The sequence below is a fragment of the Vanellus vanellus genome, assembly GCF_965231255.1.
Source record: "Vanellus vanellus genome assembly, chromosome: 18".
Taxonomy (NCBI): Eukaryota; Metazoa; Chordata; class Aves; order Charadriiformes; family Charadriidae; genus Vanellus; species Vanellus vanellus.
This window is the reverse complement of record NC_138923.1, coordinates 13367143-13388334: the sequence shown is the minus strand read 5'-3', so window position 1 is coordinate 13388334 and position 21192 is coordinate 13367143. Positions and strand designations below refer to the sequence as shown.

At 40.6% G+C, this 21192-nt stretch overlaps 3 protein-coding genes across 3 annotated transcripts in view; all 3 read right to left on the bottom strand.

Moving 5' to 3' along the window:
- Positions 1-3134: 3134 nt before the first annotated feature.
- Positions 3135-4430, bottom strand: LOC309679293 (uncharacterized protein; the record flags this gene model as incomplete). The annotated part of the gene is made up of 1 exon (XM_082492571.1): positions 3135-4430. One exon carries the CDS (start codon positions 4428-4430, stop codon positions 3135-3137), a length of 1296 nt encoding a protein of 431 aa, XP_082348697.1.
- A 7747-nt stretch (positions 4431-12177) lies between these two features.
- On the bottom strand, positions 12178-16253 carry LOC309679292 (uncharacterized protein; the record flags this gene model as incomplete). The annotated part of the gene is made up of 3 exons (XM_082492570.1): positions 12178-12686; positions 14029-14735; positions 16111-16253. The coding sequence occupies 3 exons, from the start codon at positions 16251-16253 to the stop codon at positions 12178-12180; spliced, it is 1359 nt and encodes a 452-aa protein (XP_082348696.1).
- An 833-nt stretch (positions 16254-17086) lies between these two features.
- Positions 17087-21192, bottom strand: part of RALGPS1 (Ral GEF with PH domain and SH3 binding motif 1) — a 121380-nt gene continuing 117274 nt past the window's right edge. The window contains exons 20-21 of the mRNA XM_082492608.1: positions 20177-20268; positions 17087-19379 (exon numbers count right to left, since the gene is read on the bottom strand). Of these exons, the coding sequence (XP_082348734.1) occupies positions 19350-19379; positions 20177-20268 (122 nt within the window). The 3' untranslated portion in view covers positions 17087-19349. The remainder of the gene's footprint in view (positions 19380-20176; positions 20269-21192) is intronic.

The window sequence follows — 21192 nt, the reverse complement described above, 5'->3', positions numbered from 1 at the left end:
AGAGAACAGGGAACGCTGTTCTGAGGGTCCTCAAAAAAGCAGACAAGTGGGCTGACAGAAATCTCATGAAGTTTAACCAAAGCAAATGCACCATCCTGCACCTGACAAATCCTGACACAATCACCCCACACAACAGTCAGTTTGGAGCCAACAAGATGGAAAATGGCTTTACAAGAAAGGACAATTTGCTGTTGGACAGCAAGTTGAACAGGATTCAGCAATATGCCCCCGGGACCAAGAAGGCGAACTGCATACTGAGCTGTACTTAACAAGCACATAGCTAGGAGTTCAAGGCAAGGGTTTCTTCACCCCTGTTCTGTGCTCAAGGCCACATCTGAGTTCAATTTTGAGTTCCCCAGTACAAAATAGACTGGTGCACTGAAGCAAGTCCCATGAGAGGCCACAGAGATGGACAGGGAGGCGGAGCACAAGATGTCAGAAACAGCAAGAGCCAAATTCAGCTTTCCAGAGAGAATGGAGGGGGGGAAGGGGGGGGAAGCACTGCTACTGTCTCCAGCTACCTAATAAGAAGGTATAGAGAGGACAGTCAGACTCATCTCGGCATCATGCAGCAGGACAAGGGCCAATGGTCACAAATAGCAGCAAGAGAAATTCCAACTAGCTCTTCTTCACTGTGAGGGTAGTTGAAGACTGGAACAGGTTGCCCAGAGAGACTGTGTGTCCAGCTTACCTAGACAAAGTCCTGAACAAACTATGCTACCTTACCCTGCTTTGGGCAGGGAGTTGGACTTCCAGATGCACTTTCTAAACTACACAAGTCTAAAATTCTAAATGGACCTCTTGCCAAGCAAGGTAGTAGCACTGCAGCAGAACCCTTTGATGTTAATACAGCTGCCGGAGTTTGTTGACACGAGACTTAGGGAGATGCTGCTGCCACTGTGAAGCAAATACTACAGTTTGTTAAAAGCTGTGAAGTGGTAGTTGGAAAGGGATTCTGCCACAAATATTTCACAAGTTTCAGAAAATTTTAAACAAATTAAGAAATCTAAATTCTCTTTTTCTGCATTGTCCCAGAATATGCAAGCAGAAAAGCACCCGATACATACTACACTGCTCTTCTACCTTTTTAGTTTTGTAAATGAAGATTTAGCCTGTTACATAGCAGCTGACGATTATTATAAATACAATTAGCAAACAGTTATTTACAGATTGTCTCTTAAAGACTTCCAAGTAAAAGTTCCACCTGGACATTTGCTAGCTAATGGTACTAATCCACTAATGACAGAGCTCCTTAAGGGCATAGGTATGTGCCACCACAAAACAGATGAAGGAATGAAAACACAGCACTGGTGTAGAAATTAAAAAAAAAAACCAAACAAACATACCCACCCTCACACACACTTCTCTCTGTCACACACCAAAGTGCCAGACTGTCACTGTCCCCAGATGTCCCTAAGGTTCTATACATTGCCACATCAGTACAACGCACATAGCTTTGGGGGCTCAGCAAACAGAAAAAATATGACTGAAATTATGAAACTACACTGAGTAAATGTTTGCTTTGCTTTCCATCTGACCCTTGAGCAGAAGTTAATAATTACTCAGCACTATGTTTAGACAGAGGTTGGAAAAGATGCAGCTTTTGTACCCTTGCAGCTACATAAGGAAAGAACGTAATTCAACTTACCCATCACATAAAGGAGTAAAATCCACCTGATGTCCAAATTTTGTAAAGGAAGAAACAGTTTGCTATGAGGCTTCAAGGCCAGAAAAAAAAAAACCCAAACTATTACATATCGTAAGTAGTTGTTCATCTGTCCATCTTTCCACCTGGAAATAGCCTTCTTTTCAGTTCACAGGATTCTCTTTTTCTTCAACATCAATCTGTATCCCTTGCCTCTGTTTTAAAGCTTTCCAACGTGACTCAGCACTTATTGATTAAGTAATTCAGAATAGCTGTGGGTAACAAAAGAGGATCACCCTTCTTACACTTACATGTTTCAAAACCCCAGTTGAACAGTCATTTGGATCAGCAAAACCCCAACAGCTATGTTTAGTGTTACAATACATCACCATTTTAATAAACGCTATTTCCAAGAATATAAGTGGTTCATTTTTTTACAATTGAAACTGGTAGATTTTGATCAATTATTTTCATGGTACATTTGTTTACCTTTTACTCAACTTGGTGCATACAAATTTTGTACCCAAACAGTGACATGCAAACTGCAAGAATTAAGCAACGTTGCCTTTAATACTAATGACTGTAATTGTATTATTTGTACATAGGTTGAAAAACTTGTATAGCATTTGGCATTATTTGAAGCAGTTGAGAAATACTGCATTCTTTTTTAATTGAAAACAAACTCATTTTACATTTTCCAGAAGAGGTAATACCATCTGCATTGATCCTTGGTATCATTAAAAGACTCATGGCTCTGCTACAAATTCCTGTTTTCCTTAAGAAATACCTCTAACAAGTGACTGTCCCAGTGCTACGGCTGGTGTGGTTTCTCATCCTCCCTCTGTGATTTTGAGTCACACTGTTAATACCAGTGCAGCTCTTCATCTGGGAGATGCTTTCCCAAAGCCATCTTTTAATAGGCACCACTAAGCACAGCTATATTTTTTTATCCACCAAGTACTTCAGACATACGAATAACCAGAGATCAAGTCATTCCTTCTTCAGGTAGTTTACAGGTTCATTGTTTACAGATAAAACATATATAAAGATATATATATATCTTTATATAAACATATATAAAGATATATATAAAGAAAAAGAGAAAGCTGGATATCAGTACATTAACTTCCTAATTTCTGCATGGTCACTTCCAGGGCCTTGACTAATAACCTTTCCTAGTTATAGGCATCTAAAAGAGCTATTTTCTCTCTATGCCTCTGCTCTCACATCTTCCAAAGTTGCAGTAGAGGCTGTACCTGACGAACCCAATTCTTAACCAGCACTTGATCACTGTGGACTCTTACAAGGTACTGTGTCTGAGTTCACAAATCAACTGCATTTACTTTTTCTCAGTACACAAAAGGGCTGTTCTCCCGAATCTCTGTAAGATGTAAACTTCACATGGAAGAGATTTTCCTGTGGCCTTTAAATTGTGTTGTCTGGTAACTCTCCGCTTTCCCTCCTTATAACCGAGGTTTCACTTCTGAGCTTACAGTACGGTTTTTTTTAGCACCTTGTTAACATTCACGATTAGTGATGAGTTATATCTCCACAGTGTTGTATCCCTGATGAGGGATTCTCTGGGAAGGTTTCCCTGAAGGGGCACCCGACAGTGATAAACGAGGGCAACATCCATGGGAACATTCACACTCTTCCCAAAAGCACGTAGGACAGAGTGGACTGAAGTCTGAATCACCTTTCGTGGATCAATTATCATTTTCTTGGGATTGATTACATCTTTCCTGTCAGGCTCTCTGTGAACATGCTGTAATATGTTAACACCCGGCACAGTATTCCAGGAGGAAATGTTGAACACATGAGTGGATACGGTTTCTGGGAAGATGTGGTTCTCAAAGAGGAAAACACCAGTCTCTGGGTTTTCCTCCTGAAGACTGCTCATCATTGCTTTCCAGTCTGGGTGTTTAAGGGGAAGAATTATTTCATCAGCATCGCTAAGAACCACAAACTTGCTCCTCCGCATGTTCCGGTATAAACAGTCATTTAGAGCTGTGATTTGTCCATAGTAGCCAATGTGTGTTCCATCTTGCATGAAGTGCCATTTAGAAGAAACCTTGAGGTGTGTGTTTATTGGCCAGGGAATTATCTCTACAGTTCCCTCTTCCAAATAAAACTTCAAGACTTTCTCCATCAGATGGCTGCAGTTGTTCTTATAGATCACCACTTTCTGTACCCCAAGAATCTTGTACATTTCTACACTCTGTATAAACTGCAAGACGTTGTTGTAATTTCCGAACATGGCAGAGATGCATACAGTGAAGTCAACAGAAACTGTCTCGGCTTTGCGGTTTCTAATTTCAAACCTTGGCAGCTGGTCAGTATTTCCATGTGGAGACTGATGAATGGATACGTCTGTTGGATCACAGTTTTCGGGTTCCAAACAAAGGATGTCTGCTGCACCATAAGGGAATCCAAATCTATCTGAGTGCACATCAATTTTTGCTTTTGATACATATATCGTTCCAGCAGGCTGACAGCAGAACCAGCAGTATAGTTGTTTTACATCTTCATGGTGAACAATCCCAATCACACGCGTGACTTTGCTTTCTCTGTCATCAAAGTATGGGGATATAATAAAAGTTCTGTTATCTTTTAATGCTGTTATTGTGCTATTGGTAATTTTCCCTCTACATCTGCTACCTTCTTGAATTATTTTTGGTAGGTGAGAAAGTCTCTGTAACCTGAGATAAGAAAGTGTGACTGTGGAAGTTAGAGTAATAATGCACACAGCTGCAGCAAAGTAAGATTTTTTCCCACCACACAACATTTTGAATGTATTAAAATGTGGATGCAAATTTCTTTGTCCTTGTACTTTACCGCCACATCTGCAGAAAAGAAAACATGTGGTATGAGATAATATTGACTCATGATCATTGCTCAAGAATTTCGCAAACAAGATGGGGGGCAAATCTCTATCACTCTGCACTAACTTAAATCAGAGATCCAGCTACTGTGCTTTTATGAAAAATCAATCACAGAACACATTAATGGTATGGACAATGCTATATGTGACACTCTGAATGCCTCTATATGTCAGATGTGTTACAATTTCTGTACATGGAGGGTTCTGTGAGAGAACATGAGAGAGACCTATATACAGGAGAACACGGAGCCATTATGCATTATTTTCTATAATCCAAGTTTTAGAACATCCAATAAATAATTAGGCATTAATTTTTAAATCAAAACAAACCTTTTTTTTCCTCCCCTACACAGTGTATATGTAAATTATACACCAAAAAAACCTCAACTGGACTTCACACAGACGAGGTAGGGGCAGATATATAGATTAAATGTATACAGAATTAATCAAGTTCATAAAAAACATGGCAATTGGGGATTGCACATGATGGTCCAGCTACAATCTCTAATGTATAAATTCCCTAACTTGCAGTTCACCACAGATAAGACAATACATACAGAGGAAGGTCAATTCGCACAATTCAGCAGGAGACAGGTGAAATCTCTAGGGGTACAAAACATTCTCAGTTATCAGCTCTGCCCTACCCAGCACTGTACAAGGCAGGGCTTGCAGGGAACGTCACCTCATCTTATGCTTGCTGGAGATCTGTGCCCTCTCAGCCTGCATTGGTGCTGGCTCAGATCCAGGCACAGTTTGGGGGGTCAGGTCTTAAACTCTTGCTGCTGCAGGAACAGAGAGGTGTCCCTGAGCACCCGGATGGCCAAAGCCTTTAGCAGCACTCGTGTGCTAGCGAGTGTTAGTGCCTGACAGGGAGCTCACGGCACCCTCAAGCAGTAACTTCTGCAAGTGGAGCTCAGATTAAAGTTTCCTCTACAAATTCATTTTTAGGCATCCAGATATGACCCATAAGCATTGAGGTAACAGCAAGTCTCTTCAAGGGCCTGCTTGTACCGCAGAGATTCTTGGAAGAAGAGTGCCCCAGATTAATCAAATTCATGTTAGATAAGAAAACTGGACTGGTAGAAGAGTGTCCCTGACTGCCAGCAAAAAGTGTGAGGTAAGATGCCAAGATGGAATAAACTGATTTTATTGCACAAGTCGAAGAAAATGTTTCTAGTAGGCATGTCATTGCTGCACAAAGCCAGCTGCTGAGAAAGAAAATCATATAATTAAAAGACTCAGATTTCTAGATATATATTTTATAACTAAAATGTGTAGCAGTGTCACAGGTGTAGCAGAAACTGGAATAGTCTCCTATTTCTTGTCCTTTCATTTACTTCTCAAGATTCTTAATAAAATAACTTGCTTAAGTACTTAGTAATCTGTATCTTCAGAGAGTATGCATATGCTATATATCTAACAATATTTCTTCCAAAGCATATTAGTTAGTCTATTCTAAAATAATAATTAAACCTAATATTTCATACTTTTTTTTTTTATAATTATTTCACACATTGTGTAAAGCTATTTTGAAATTCTGCATCTCAATACTGTTTTGTGATGGAAAAGAAAACTAACATTTTCAAACAAAAGTAGGAAATATACAAAACTAGAAAGAACCTAAATCCATAGTTTTGATCAAGGTATCATACTCAGCAGCTTCATAACTTTGAAAGTGCCTAAATTCACTGGCAACTTCACTGATTGGCTTGAAAAATTCTCCTAGGGTTTGGTTTTCTGCTTAAACACAGTATTTTCCAACCAGTAAAATCTAGCTTCTGAATCTCAACTGAGTTTAGGCAAAAAATAATTGTCCACACCTTCAGAATAATGATGTGCAATATTTTTGCAATTGCTCTTTTCTGAAAAACCAAAGTAAGGAGAACTATGGTCACAACATACCCCTTAAAATGCCCCAATTGCCAAGGCTGATATGATTTATAGCAGCCTTTCCCAGCTACCAAGAAATTGGTTTACAGACTAGAACAGCCACAGGGCACCAGAAATCTCACTACATCACATGAGGCACAAAGCAGAACAGCAGCAGCAGACAGCACCGACTCTTCTGTCTCAGAAAGGGAGCCCCCCCCCGCAAGTCCTTAAAATTTAGAGCAGAACTGCAAATACATGGTGAGAGCCTGCTACTGTCATACAACATTCTGCTGGAGATTTGTGACTGAGAACTCCAAGTTTGTAAGTCTTTTTACTAAACATTCTGAAGTCAGACAAAAGGTTTCCCCTGAGCATTCTTATTCCCAGGTTGTTACATATTTTAACATTGTTACAACATACAGTAGGTCACATTTAACATTTTTTCCTCAGTTTAATCTATTTATGACTTAAAATATTGTTCAGCCTTACAGAATAAGTAGTTTTTACTAAAGAAATATCAAAACATGTCAACATTAAATAATACAACTTATTTATTATTTGTTATTTCTTTGGCTTTTGCTAGCTATAAATAATGAACGATAAAAAAAATATAACTTTTCAACTGTGTTTTGAACAGTGAACATCTGAAAGAGAAAACGTACCTTTTAAAGCAGACAACTGAGTGAAGTTCTGTTCAGGCTTCCATTTATTTTTTGCTAAGATATAATCTACAAATTGTTTATCCTAACCAGATAAATACTTAAATATTTTAAAGATAAATTGCAAGAGTTGTTCAATACAGAACAATACTGAAGAAAGAAAATGCTGGTACGATACCCAAGACACTTGCCGACTCATTTTATTTTGGATGGTTGGTGTTCTTTAATGTCAGTAAGAGCAGCCACACCTACCAGAAAAACAAGTTTTCCTTCTCTTGAGCAAAGCATAGGGTTGCCTCCCAAGAACTTAATTTAAATACAAATTTGAGTGTGGAGTTGTTGAAGCAAATCGAACCTAGGCGCTGGGGTGATTTTTTTTAAGGCTACTTAAAGTTTCCTTCTGGAAATTAATCCTGCATGTTGCTATATCTGCAGTTCGCCCACACACTTAAAGAGAACTAGGGAAACATTCTATGTATCTGTATTTCTTGGGCAATCATTTCTTTAGTAACATACTATAGCCCTAATTAAAATAGGTAAATACAGATTCTGATGGGAAACTGTGGGGAAGATCTGAAACAACAGTTGGTTCTAGAAGCAGAGAAAAAGAGAAAAATATAGAACTCAAGACACATCAGAACACAGAATCTTAAAGAAAATAAAGATGTAATTATTTGAGGAGTGAAATTCATGGTTTTCCAACACGTAATTCATTAATTTTGATCCTCTGAAATTAACAGAAAAGGTATGTAGTCAGACAATACATAAAGTCAGATTAATTAGGAATATTACGTATATATTTCCTCACTACAGAGAGTACTTGGCAAATTTTAACTTCAAAAATATGTTTCCAGTATATTTAAAAGTTTATTTTATAGTAAAACAATAACAACAATAATTCATTCAGGGTTTGTGTCTTTTAATTTTAATTACTATTCAAGTAGAACATGAATACAAGTTATGCAGGTTTGTTTTAATACTATATTTAGCTAACAGCATCAATGGCTACTTTGCAACCATTTATTCTTTTTCAGTATTCCCCTTAATAGTAAAAAGCCTTTCTTCCTCCCTATTGCATTCACAGACTGCAGTCACATCAGTTCCTGGTCTTCATATCTGCTACTTTTTCATTAAACAAGACAGGCTGCTCTAATACCACCTCATGAGAAACACTTTTCCTTGATCGGTTGCTTCTGTGCAGCTGGCCCAATTTCAATTAATCTCTAGCCCAGGAGACCAGAAATGTTGTCCATTTGTACATGACAGTGATAAGCCCTCATCATTGCTGGAAATTTTCTTTCTAGGCTAGGATTGTATTTTTTGCAGATGTATCACATTGCACAGATACATCTGAGCTTGTCATCAGCCGAAGATTAATACATCTATGCAGTCTTTCAGCCAAGTGCAGTTACACAATGTGTTTTCTTCTGCAGCAAGGTAATATCAAAGAGCTCTTGCCCCAGTTAGAATCATAGAATCATCAAACGTTTTGGGCTGGACCGGACCTTTAAAGATCATCTAGTTCCAACCTCCCTGCTGTGGGCGGGGACACCTCCCACTAGACCAGGTTGCTTAAATTAGTCACATTTCTCCTTATTTCTTTTGTGGTAGTCCTAAAATGTGCTCTAAAACCTTGCATGTGACCAAGATTGCACTTACAAACTTGCGTATACTTAGATGATCTTTTTTTTCTCTTCCTAACCTAAGGAACAGCTCAAACTTTCTTTTGCCACATTGTACAAGCATGTTCATGAAACTTTTATTTAACACCCATTATAGGTTCTTCAGTAGCTTTGTCATCTTAGAATTTTGGAACGGAAGTTATTCAGTATCATGTCCCAACTAGAATATCATTTTTACCTTTGCTGTACAACTTACATTTTCAGACCTTCTTTTCTGTCATCTTCCTTTAACCCTCCACAATTAGCATTGTTCTTACTAAAAGGTAGGACAAAGTGATAATTTAGTTCAAGAGCTATTCCTAGGTGATTCTTAATCTCTTCCACGTTCTCTACATTGTGGCCTTCCTTTGTAATTTGTTTTATTTGCATTGACACAGCTGAATATCTTTTATGCTGTTCATTTCAGTATCTTCACAATGTCTACCTTGTGTTTATTTTTTTGATAACTCTCAGCTTATTACTTTATCTCCCGATCTAGGATGAGGATGGGGGGAAACTGATGAGAGGTGACTGCAAAGTTTCAGTCACTAGTATGCAGTATTAGCTTCAGTGGCAGAGGAACAATAAATAGCCTAATCCTTGGTTTATTCAGGGTCTAACTAAAAAGCCACCAATAACAAGTAGCCTTATTAATTTAGTATTTTTGGAAGAAGTTGTTCTCCATCCTCTGCCTTATGGTTTTCACCAAAAGTAACACCACAGACCATTGGTGCTTAAATAAAAATAGAAATAAAAAATCCCAAGACTAACAATCATTTACCATCTTTACCTAGATTGTCCGCTGCTAATCTTTTGATAGCTTATCTTTTTCAGAAAGACTGTGAAACACCAGTGTCCTTCCTTTCCTATATAATCCAAAGTTCTAAGCATATTGTTTGAAGGATTAAACTGAGGGCAGTATTGTTCCACTATTTGTAAAATATTACTTTAAAAAATTAAGATGGCCATTTCTATTCTAAATACAAAGAAGGTAAGACAGACCAATATAGAGTGTCGCCATATACTTAATTTGTGCCATTAGAACTGACAAACCATGCATTTCCCTGCACAGTCATAAACTTCTCTGTTATAACCTGCTGTATATCCCTAAGCCAAATTTCTCCTATTGTAAACAATTAGACTTTGTGTCCTTTGAAAAGAAATAGATCAAGCAAAATAAGAATTGCTTGACAACATTTAAAAGACTTATTTCAACTTTTCGTTTTTCACACTGTACTTATTTTAGCTGGGACAGAGTTAATTTTCTTCTTAGTAGCTCATAGGGTGCTGTGTTTCGGATTTGTGACCAAAACAGTGTTTAAAATACACTGATGTTTTAGTTACTGTTGACCAGTACTTAGACAGTGCCAAGACCACCTCTGTTTCCCATGCTGCTCCCACCGTCCCCATCCCAGGAGTAGGGCTGCACAAGAAGTTGGGAGGGGACACAGCTGGGACAGCTGACCCCAACTGACCAAGGGATACCCCGTACCAGTGACATCGTGCTCAGCAATAAAAGCTGGGGGAAGAAGGTGGAAGGGGGAGACGTGCGGCATTATGGCATTTGTCTTCCCAAGTCACCATTACACGTGATGGAGCCCTGCTTTCTGGGAAATGGCTAAAAACCTGCCTGCTGATGGGAAGTGGTGAATTAATTCCTTATTTCGCTTTGCTTGCGTGTGCAGCTTTGCTTTACCTCTTAGATTGTCTTTATCTTCAACCCACAAATCTTCTCACTTTTGCCCTTCCAATTCTCTTCCCCATCCATCCCACAGCAGGGAGGAGGGAGTGGGCGGCCGCGTGGAGCTTAGCTGCCTACCTGGGTTAACCCACAACGCATGCTGAAACCATTCTGTCGAGAAGTTATGTGTTCTTGAAATCTAAAATAAACTCCAGGCTTGGAGTGTATCCAGATGCAGACTTGCACAACTTGGGTTGTACAGTTAATGTATACCTTTAACTTACCATTATGTGGTTAGCACCAGTACCGAGAAATAACTCTACAGCTGACCACCGCCTTATTTGCTATTTCTTGAGTGGAGATAAAATCCCGACCCCGCCGAGACTCTTCCGCAAGCAATGCTGCTCACAGGACCCCGAGCCGGAGCCGCAGCCCGGCGCCCTCCTTGGTCCCACCAGTTTGCCCAGAGGAACACGCCGGTGCTTGGTGCCGGTGCCGGTGCCCTCCCAACCCCGCTCTGCCTCTCCCGGCGCGAGGAGGGCAGCGGTCCTAGTCCCTGTCACCGGCGGCGGCTGCGGGAGACCCCACGGCCCCGGGCGGCCGCTCCGCACCCCCACGCACGGCTGGCCGGGGCCGCGGTCCCGGCGCACCGGGCCGTTCCGCTGCCGCCCCGCGCGTCTCGGCTGCGCCGGGAGGGTGCGGGGAGCCGGCCGGGGGCGGCGGGAAGCCCGCGGCGAGCCGCGCTCCCCGGGACCGGCCGCTCTCCCAGCCCCGGCGCTCCGGGCGAACGGCGATGGTCGCCGCCGGTTCTCCGGGGCGTTTGTCGGGGAGGCCCCGCGCAGGAGGCGGGCGGGGTAGCGCCGCGGAGCCGCGACCCCGCGCCGGGACCCCCCGCGGCGCCCCGGGAAGACGCTCCGCAGGCGGCGAAGCGCAGCGCCGCCGCAACGGAGAGCGCAGTGCTTCGCTGGAGGAGGTCTCTGCGCTCGACCCCGGCGTTTAACGGCCTCTTCGTCCAATTAACTTGTGTAAAACAGAGAAACACGAGCAAACTGTAAACCAATTTTTAAAAAAGTAAAGGGAAATTTGATAATTGCATAACAATAAAGTCCAGTCGTTTACACCAGTACTTTTACTTTTTGGAGACAGCGACCGCTAGCTGAATCACTCCTACAACGAAATACATTGGCGGCATTTGTACGAGTTCTATGGTGTGATTTTTTCTAGCAGTGAAGGCCATAAAACACAGAACGTTGTTCCTGTGAGTAACAGATGATCTTAAATACCTAATGCATGTAGTGTTGAGGAGAACATATCATTAAATGCCTATTGCAACACCTTTAAATTTCATTACTGCACTTAAAATTGTAGCATACCCAACATAGTTAACTTTCAGAGCCAAACACGGATAATATAACTCCAAAGAGATGTATCTCTGATAAGAGGTAGGTCACACCAATTGCCTGCAAAGACATATAAACCAATGTAATCAGGCTCTTCCCAACCACGTGCAAACATGTCTAGAAAACAGTGGACTGAGGCCTCAATCACCCTTCTTGGATCAAATAAATTTTTCAGTTTTGAAAAATCTCTTCCCTAGCTACCTTGATTCATTTCACAATCAACTGCATTTACTTTTTCTCAGTACACAAAAGGGCTGTTCTCCTGAATCTCTGTAAGATGTAAACTTCACATGGAAGAGATTTTCCTGTGGCCTTTAAATTGTGTTGTCTGGTAACTCTCCGCTTTCCCTCCTTATAACCGAGGTTTCACTTCTGAGCTTACAGTACGGTTTGTTTTAGCACCTTGTTAACATTCACGATTAGTGATGAGTTATATCTCCACAGTGTTGTATCCCTGATGAGGGATTCTCTGGGAAGGTTTCCCTGAAGGGGCACCCGACAGTGATAAACGAGGGCAACATCCATGGGAACATTCACACTCTTCCCAAAAGCACGTAGGACAGAGTGGACTGAAGTCTGAATCACCTTTCGTGGATCAATTATCATTTTCTTGGGATTGATTACATCTTTCCTGTCAGGCTCTCTGTGAACATGCTGTAATATGTTAACACCCGGCACAGTATTCCAGGAGGAAATGTTGAACACATGAGTGGATACGGTTTCTGGGAAGATGTGGTTCTCAAAGAGGAAAACACCAGTCTCTGGGTGAAGACTGCTCATCATTGCTTTCCAGTCTGGGTGTTTAAGGGGAAGAATTATTTCATCAGCATCGCTAAGAACCACAAACTTGCTCCTCCGCATGTTCCGGTATAAACAGTCATTTAGAGCTGTGATTTGTCCATAGTAGCCAATGTGTGTTCCATTTTGCATGAAGTGCCATTTAGAAGTCTCTTGGTTTCAGCTGGGAAAGAGTTCATTTTCTTTCTAGTTATTGCAGTGAAAGGAATGTCAATAGTACCTATTATTTTTTGTCATTGCTAGATGATATTTACACTATTCAAGGACTTTTTTCAGTCTCCCATAGAAGAACAGACAGAAAAATGGAACGGCCAAAGGAATATTCCATACCATAGACATCACGCTCAGTATATCTCGCTGGGCAGAGAAGAACCTAATGAGGTTCAACAAAAGCAAGTGCAAGGTCCTGCACCTGGGGAGGAAGAATGCTGGGCACCAGTACAGGTTAGGGGCGGACCTGCTGGGAAGTAGCTCGGAGGAGAAGGATCTGGGGGTTGTGGTAGACAGTAAATTATCCATGGCCGAGCAATGTGCCCTTGTCGCCAAAAAAGCCAATGGAATCCTGGGCTGCATAGGGAAGAGTGTGGCCAGTAGGTCGAGGGAGATCATTCTCCCCCTCTACTCTGCACTGGTGAGGCCACAACTGGAATACTGTGTCCAATTTTGGGCTCCCCAGTTCAAGAGGGACAGGGAACTGCTGGAGCGAGTCCAGCGAAGGGCAACTAAGATGATTAAGGGCTTGGAGCATCTGCCTTATGAGGAAAGGCTGAGAGAGCTGGGACTCTTTAGCCTGGAGAAGAGAAGGCTGAGGGGAGACCTTATTATGGCGTACAAGTATCTAAAGGGTGGGTTGAAGGAGGATGGAGCCAGGCTCTTTTCAATGGTTCCAAGTAACAGGACGAGGGGCAATGGGCACAAGTTAGAACACAGGAAGTTCCGTTCAAATACACGGAAACACTTCTTTACGGTGAGGGTGACAGAGCACTGGAACAGGCTGCCCAGGGAGGTTGTGGAGTCCCCTTCCCTGGAGATTTTCAAGACCCGCCTGGATGCAGTCCTGAGTAATGTGCTCTAGGCAATCCTGCTTTAGCAGAGGAGTTGGACTAGATGATCTCTAGAGGTCCCTTCCAACTCTGATAATTCTGTGATTCTGTGATAAATGTGGGGTAGCCGTGTACAGGAATCTGCAATCACTGCTCAGGACAGTGCCAACTCACCCGGTGGCAAGAGTGACCCGTGTTGTTATTATTATTATTATTGTTATTTTTCCTTTTCTGTCATTGTTTCTATCAAACTGTCCTTAACTCAACCTACCAGTTGTTTTTTTTTTTTCTCCTTTTCGCCTCCTTTTTTTTAACTCTCTCCCTGCTCCCCTGCTTCAGAGCAGGTGGGGGAAGCAGTGTGAGTGAACAGCTGCATGTTTCTAATTGCTGGCTGGGGTTAAACCACAACAAGAAGAAACCTTGAGGTGTGCGTTTCTTGGCCAGGGAATTACCTCTGCGGTTCCCTCTTCCAAATAAAACTTCAAGACTTTCTCCATCAGATGGCTGCAGTTGTTCTTATAGATCACCACTTTCTGTACCCCAAGAATCTTGTACATTTCTACACTCTGTATAAACTGCAAGAAGTTGTTGTAATTTCCGAACATGGCAGAGATGCATACAGTGAAGTCAACAGAAACTGTCTCGGCTTTGCGGTTTCTAATTTCAAACCTTGGCAGCTGGTCAGTATTTCCATGTGGAGACTGATGAATGGATACGTCTGTTGGATCACAGTTTTCGGGTTCCAAACAAAGGATATCTGCTGCACCATAAGGGAATCCAAATCTATCTGAGTGCACATCAATTTTTGCTTTTGATACATATATCGTTCCAGCAGGCTGACAGCAGAACCAGCAGTATAGCTGTTTTACATCTTCATGGTGAACAATCCCAATCACACGCGTGACTTTGCTTTCTCTGTCATCAAAGTATGGGGATATAATAAAAGTTCTGTTATCTTTTAATGCTGTTATGACATTTTGAGCAGGTTTTCCCCTAAAAAGCTCACCTGCTGGACTGGCAGTTTGGTCCTGGGGGAAGATTTTTCTAGTTATGTTATTCCGTAGCTGAGGATCTTTCCAGGAGCAGATTAAAATGCTTGTAAAAATAAGAATACACGCAAGAACAGCACAAGTATGTTTTTTTCCACAGTGTATCATTGCTGAATTTCACAATTTGGAACTTAGCAGACCTTTACACTCAGTCTTCTCTTCACTTTCTCTAAAATAAAAGACACACACAAAAAAGCAGACTTTCAGTGATTTGCAAAAAAAAGAAGTAATGTTTTGTATTGAACTGTATTCTCTTAAACACAATAGTTACTGTTTTGATACTTCAAACTTTAGTATGAAGATCTGACTTTCCACAGAGGTTTGGAAAAAATGGAGATAGTCTCTTACACCTCCTCACTCTGAACTTTATTGTATTTTATTCTACAATTGGATCTGGAAGGAATTTTATGTTAGTGAAATTTCACGCACATTTTTTATCTTTTGGTATTCTCGGAAGCTTGTATAACTACAGTTATCCTTTCCCCTCTTTTTCCTAAAAAGGTTCTGCAAACACAAATTCAGACTGCATTCTTTTGTATTGGGTAGGAGTAATCTCTGCGTCCTGATTCCCAAGTCACAAAGAAAATGTTTTCAGAGCCTAGCAGGGTCCTACGGTATTCAACACTATCTAGGAAAAGAGGTTTGAAAAGAATGACCTTTTCACTTGTTTAGGTGGCTGAGATTACCTTTAATATAAATTGCTTTTGCCACTTAAGATGTCAAGTCTCAAACCGCAGTTCTAAATCAGCAGTTCATTTCAGTAGGACTTTGTGTGAATACTGTGACCCTTCACTGGGACCACACGCACCACCAAACTTTTTGTGCAGAATAGTTTTTGTAATATGCTCACAAAGTTTAAAGTTACTCAGTTCTGCAGATGTCTCCTCATCTGCTTTAAAAACTTCTAATACTGCCTCCTCAATTAACCAATAAAATTCAAACATGCATTTTGTCATTAGCTCACTAGTAGCTAAGAAGGACTACCACTATGAAAGTGGTATTTGCATAGAAAAGATGACAATATACAGAAAAGTAGGGCTGCATCATCAGTCATCGTCTTGCACCAAAGCTTTTCAAATGCTTACTGCTATTCCTATTTTTGTATTGGAAACCATTTGCCATTACTAACATGCTGTCTATTAGAAAACTAAGAGAAAGAATATTTTAGAGTGAAGTAGTTTTTTTTTTTTTTCATAAGAGCATTAACATGGAAAACAACATGGGAAAATAGTCAATTCAAGTTCTAGTTCTTGTTTTTTATCCACAATTGCTTTTACTTCCCCCTCCCCACTTTGGACGTGGGATTTAGCTGTCAATTGTTGAGTCCCCTGAGCCTTCTCCTTGTCTGTCGTTACGAGTTTGGCAGCCTTGCTCATCAGCAGGTTGTGCTTTCCTTGACCTTCCTTTTCTGGCTGACATACCTGTAGAAGCCCTTCTTGTTATTATTTGCGTCCCTTGCAAAGTTCCGCTCCAGCTGCGCCTTCCTGACCCCATCCCCGCACACCCGGGCACTGTCCCTGTGCTCTTCCCAGGACACTCGTCCCTGTGACCACTGCCTGCGCATCTCTTCCCTTCAGTGTGACCCGCAGGACTCGACTCAGTCATGCCCGTCTCTTGCCTTCCTTTCCTGGTTTGTTACACATGGGGATGGAGAGAAGGATACATATAAGAAGAGAAGTTATCAAAGAAGACGGACACTGGTCAACATTTCCACATCGATCTTGTCCAAGAGCAAGTTCTACTGAACATCTGACCGCCAGGCTATCCCTGTCAGCTGTGCTCAGCGTTTCAAGGTTCTGACTGAACCTTGACTTCATCACTGAAATAAGAAAGGAAATGTCAGATTTTAACACCAGAAGATGTTATTACAGATGTCTACACTGACATACTGTGTAATGCAGGGCAGATCATTTTATTAGGGGATGGAAGAGGATTTTTTCCTGTTGATTTCAGTGGGTGGTGTTGAGAATCCAAGCATGTAAATAAAATCTAATGGTAAGTGCAAAGAAATCCACCTTGCTATCCAAATCAACATGCAAGTTTGGCAGTGATAAAATACACTTCTTAGGAAAACAATAGGATAGGTTCGTCTCTACTTCTTTGGACTTGCCAAATCCCACTTGAAAGAACTGCAAATTTGGAGAGTTTTTCTGTTAGAAGTCTGGATTCTGCTGTATTTATACTGATAAATGGCTACAGACTGTGCACTATGAAGTCTGTTCAACTGTATGTATCATTCATTCACAAATAAAACATGCTTGCTGCCTTTGAGCTAAAATGTTCCTTCTATACCTCTGCTATTCTTTTTCAGAATATTTTATTAACAGCATACATACTCTGCACATTTTTAAACTTACAACTAAATGCAATCGCTGTTGAAGTAAACAAACTTTTTTTTAACATTAAAGTATTTAATTAGTGAAACAATCATTATCAATGTAACAAACTGAAAAATACAGCAACTTGATACAAGACTGAGGTAACAAAATACTTTGCCAAAAACCTAGATTCCAACACCAGGGTTATTATGGGTGAGACATTTCACAACAATTATAGAAAGAATCCTTACACAAACGGCATGCAGTGGACTGCTGGAAAATACAGCCAAAAATAGTGCAACAGTTTTCACGCAAAACAAACCAAAATGTTGAAATTAGTTTACACTGTAATGTGACAAGTAAGTTGCAATTTGAAAACTACTTTCTTCGCCTCATTTTAGTGCTATTTGGAAAAACATGCATTTTGGCACTGAACTACATCAAAATTGCACGTTAATAAATTAATAATATTGCCTACATACATTTTATATCTTCACAATTCTGAAAATAGTAATTCTGAGAAAATGTTTATTTCTACACAAATATTGCAGTTATTCTCTTTGATGGATGGCATCTTGTACGGTTTGTGACATTTTTGTGAAAAGGCTGTATTAATCAGTACTGATACGCAGTATGTTGTATTTCAATAGCGGCTTTCAATTCACATTAAAAGTACCAGATGGCAGCAAATGGTACCAAATGACAGCATAAAATCTCAACTTCACATACACTTTCACACGTCCCAGGATCTAATGCAGTTGTTGTCCGGAACTGGTTTTCTTGAAAAACCGCTATGTGTTAGGCTTCATTCTCACGATTATAACATGAATAATTAAAATAACACAAAAGTTACAGGTGACCTACATTTAACAATACATGTATTTTTTTGTGGTGGTTGTTGGAGAATTTTCAAAACCAAAATTTAGAAAAACATGCAAGTCCCCAGCATAAATACTCCTAATGCCAGGGAGCTTGTTCTAATACAGGCTCTGCTCAATTAAACTGACTTCCATTTGTTGCATGGTTTGTAAGCTAGAGGTTGGCTCGCAAATTTCTGCTCTACGCAATCTTAGGATTCTCAGAAGAGGTTTTCTGGTGATTGATAATGTCTGAATACTGATGCCTTATGGCAAAAGAGTTTCAAACAGAAAAAGTGCTGTACTTAGCATGGGAACAGAAAAGAACTCTGATCACGGCGGTTCTAGGGCACAGCAGGGGTACAGCCCTGGAAGTGGAGAAAGTTCTGTCAGAGGAGGAGGTTCAGTTACGTTCTTTTTTTTACTGTTGTTCTCTAGACACTGGCGTGGAAGCTTCCTGTACTTGCTCCACTGTCAGACAGCCTTGCCTAGCTTTCATTGCCATCACGATTTCATAACAGCAGCATCATACGCCAGTACTGTATGTCATAAAGGTGCATCATGTAGTAGAATTGAGTGGAGCCGAGTCATCCACAGAAAGACAGAACAGAAACAATGACACAGATTCATTCTGAGGAGCCAGGGCCGTGGGATAGGGAACACCGATTACCTGCTCCCCTGTACCAAGGGATTTAAGATGAACAATGCTCAGACTGAAGAAAAAACCAAACCTGCAAGCAACTATGCCACTAGTAAGAGAATGAAAGACAACCTTCCGCACAACATAAATTTAAACAGCCTTAAATCCATTGTCAGGGCATTCCTGAGTAACATAACTGAATGAAAAAAAAACCCAGCTGTCCTGTGCCAAAATACATTTTTCCCAAATAGCTCAAATGTGAACAGCAGAATTGTCCAGAGATTTGATACAAAATCTGAGGCAGCCACATTGCCAAGCAACTCAGTGCACTTAGATTATAAAAATGTTGTTCCACAATTTTCTATTCTAACTGACACTTTGCAGCAAGTTAACACTGTCTATCATTCTGTGCATTAGAAAGAATTGAAACCCAACATGGGCCAAATATTCTTCAGTCACACAAAGCAGCTTAACAATAAAAAGAACCATTTAAAAAAGAATAGGCAGAAGATACGATGCCTAGTTTGTGGTCAAACATCAGTTCATGGCAGTCTCTGACCACAAAAAGTTGAGGGCTCTAGAATCCTGCAGGAGTCAGGATTAATCTTCTGTCAATCTAACTTGTCTGCGTTCACTCAGTGCATGAGACTATACCTGGTCCTAAGGACAACATTCACCTTCTGCTTTTAAAAGCTGTGTCAGAACCACTTTCAAGTTACACAGGAAAGTGCCGAAATACTTGTGGCTGGCTCATGTCAGGAAAACCATACTCCTCTTCCTCCTTAAAGAACAATAGCCTGTTTCTTCAGTTTGGCACTTGAAGTTGCACCAGGCAGGAGAGCAAATTATTCGAATGACATTAGGTTAGCAGGTACCTGGAAGAGAATGTAAATTATTCAGCAGTATAATCCTCCTGAGCCTATTACAGCATTTGGAAACTGCAGGGTTACAAAATAGAGTGGGCTAATAATTTATGATCCAACGCGAAAAGCGTAATCAATCCCAAACAGGCCCAAAAGAGGGATAACCCCATAACTGAAAGGAAAGATAAAGACTCAGATGATTTTTCTATTCATGGACCAAATCCAGCCAAAGTATTCTAATAAGTCATCAGCATGCATGGGTAGAATGTGTGTGTGTAAGGAAGCTTCTCAAGCTGCATCCTGTTTTAGGTCCTATATTGATCGGCATCCTATTAAAATAACCTTTGGAAATCCTTTTAAGAATGAACATTTTCCATAAGAGAAGAATGAGGCTGCTAAATAAAGGACAAACATAACATTTTATAGGACGCTCTCTTCAACGGCACTTACAGACCCAGTCATAACGCTCTGTAAATGCTAGCATGTTTGCTTTCTTTGTCCATGAGAGAGCCCCTTCTGACATAGGGATGGGGTTACCTCACTTGAAGCAGTAAGCGTAGAGGTTATATGCTGTTAAGGTAACCAAACCTACATCTAGACCTGCACAAATCCTGATTTGGTGGAAATCCTGTAGTTTTAAATAGTTTTTTATTCCTCCTATTGAAAAACTGGCTCAATGTACAAAATGAAGAGTTACGCCTGTTCCCACAGGACTACGTGTGCACACAGGTTGAAGAGACGTATCTTTTTGAGTAAGGATTTTCTGGAAAATATGAAAAAGTGGGCAGAAGTAAGTTTCACCACCTTACCTGAGGCTTGTTGCTTTTGCATGCATCATCCAAATGCTTATGCCATAATATTGCATGAAACCTTGAACCAGTCTGGAACTTGTAAACATTGCCTACAAAAATAAGAAAATCAAAGGCTCTGCATTAGCAGACAGACACGTGGTTGTGGTTTCAAGGGATTCTAATTTCTGTGCAGAAATCAAAGTCCTGAAGTAAACCGTTAAATTAATTTGCACCTCGAATAGTCAAACAGGATGTTGCTCATATAACAGAGACCATGTAAGGCATTTTATCCAACAATCCTTGGGTGAAAGGAGTTTGAGAACATATTGTGGCCTGCAAAGCTAGGAGAACTGTACAGGCAGAGAGGCTGAATTACAGCCACAGAAAAGACCACTTAGGTCGCATCCAATTTACTCCTGGCTTTCTTCCCATTGAGACTGTTGTGGTTACTGTCAAACTTCTTATGCACATTTTTGGTATTTGTGAACTTAGCTTTCTTCAATATCCTATTGCAAGTTTCCTCTATGCCTCATTATTTTGCAAATTGTTTCTTGCAATCAAATACTTTGTGCATTTTAGTCAACACCCAGGAGATGCATTTCACACAGCAGATGCAAATCCATTCAGCACCAAAGCTGAAAATGTGAAAAGGGAAGGAAGCCTCAAAAATCTTTATGTAGCCACTCAAAGTGCAAAATAACTCTAGGGGCTTTCTGATCTTCTGAAGTTCTTGATGTTTAATCAAGGCAGAAGAGTTATTGCACTTCAAAATTAACTATTAAAAACGCTTTTTTTGGTACATGGTTTCATGTTTGAAGAATTTTCATAATATTTTAATAGGCCTCGGTGGAAGTCAAGATTTGGTATTGACCAATTTTAATAAAGCCATTCAGAAACTTGGAGCTTGGGGTACGCAGCACATAGACATGCAGCAATCTCATATTGGTCAGGCAATTTCTGTGAAACTTATAGTAACTGTCAAGATACAGCAAGACCTCTGTAGGCACCACAGCATATTACAGAAATACATTCAA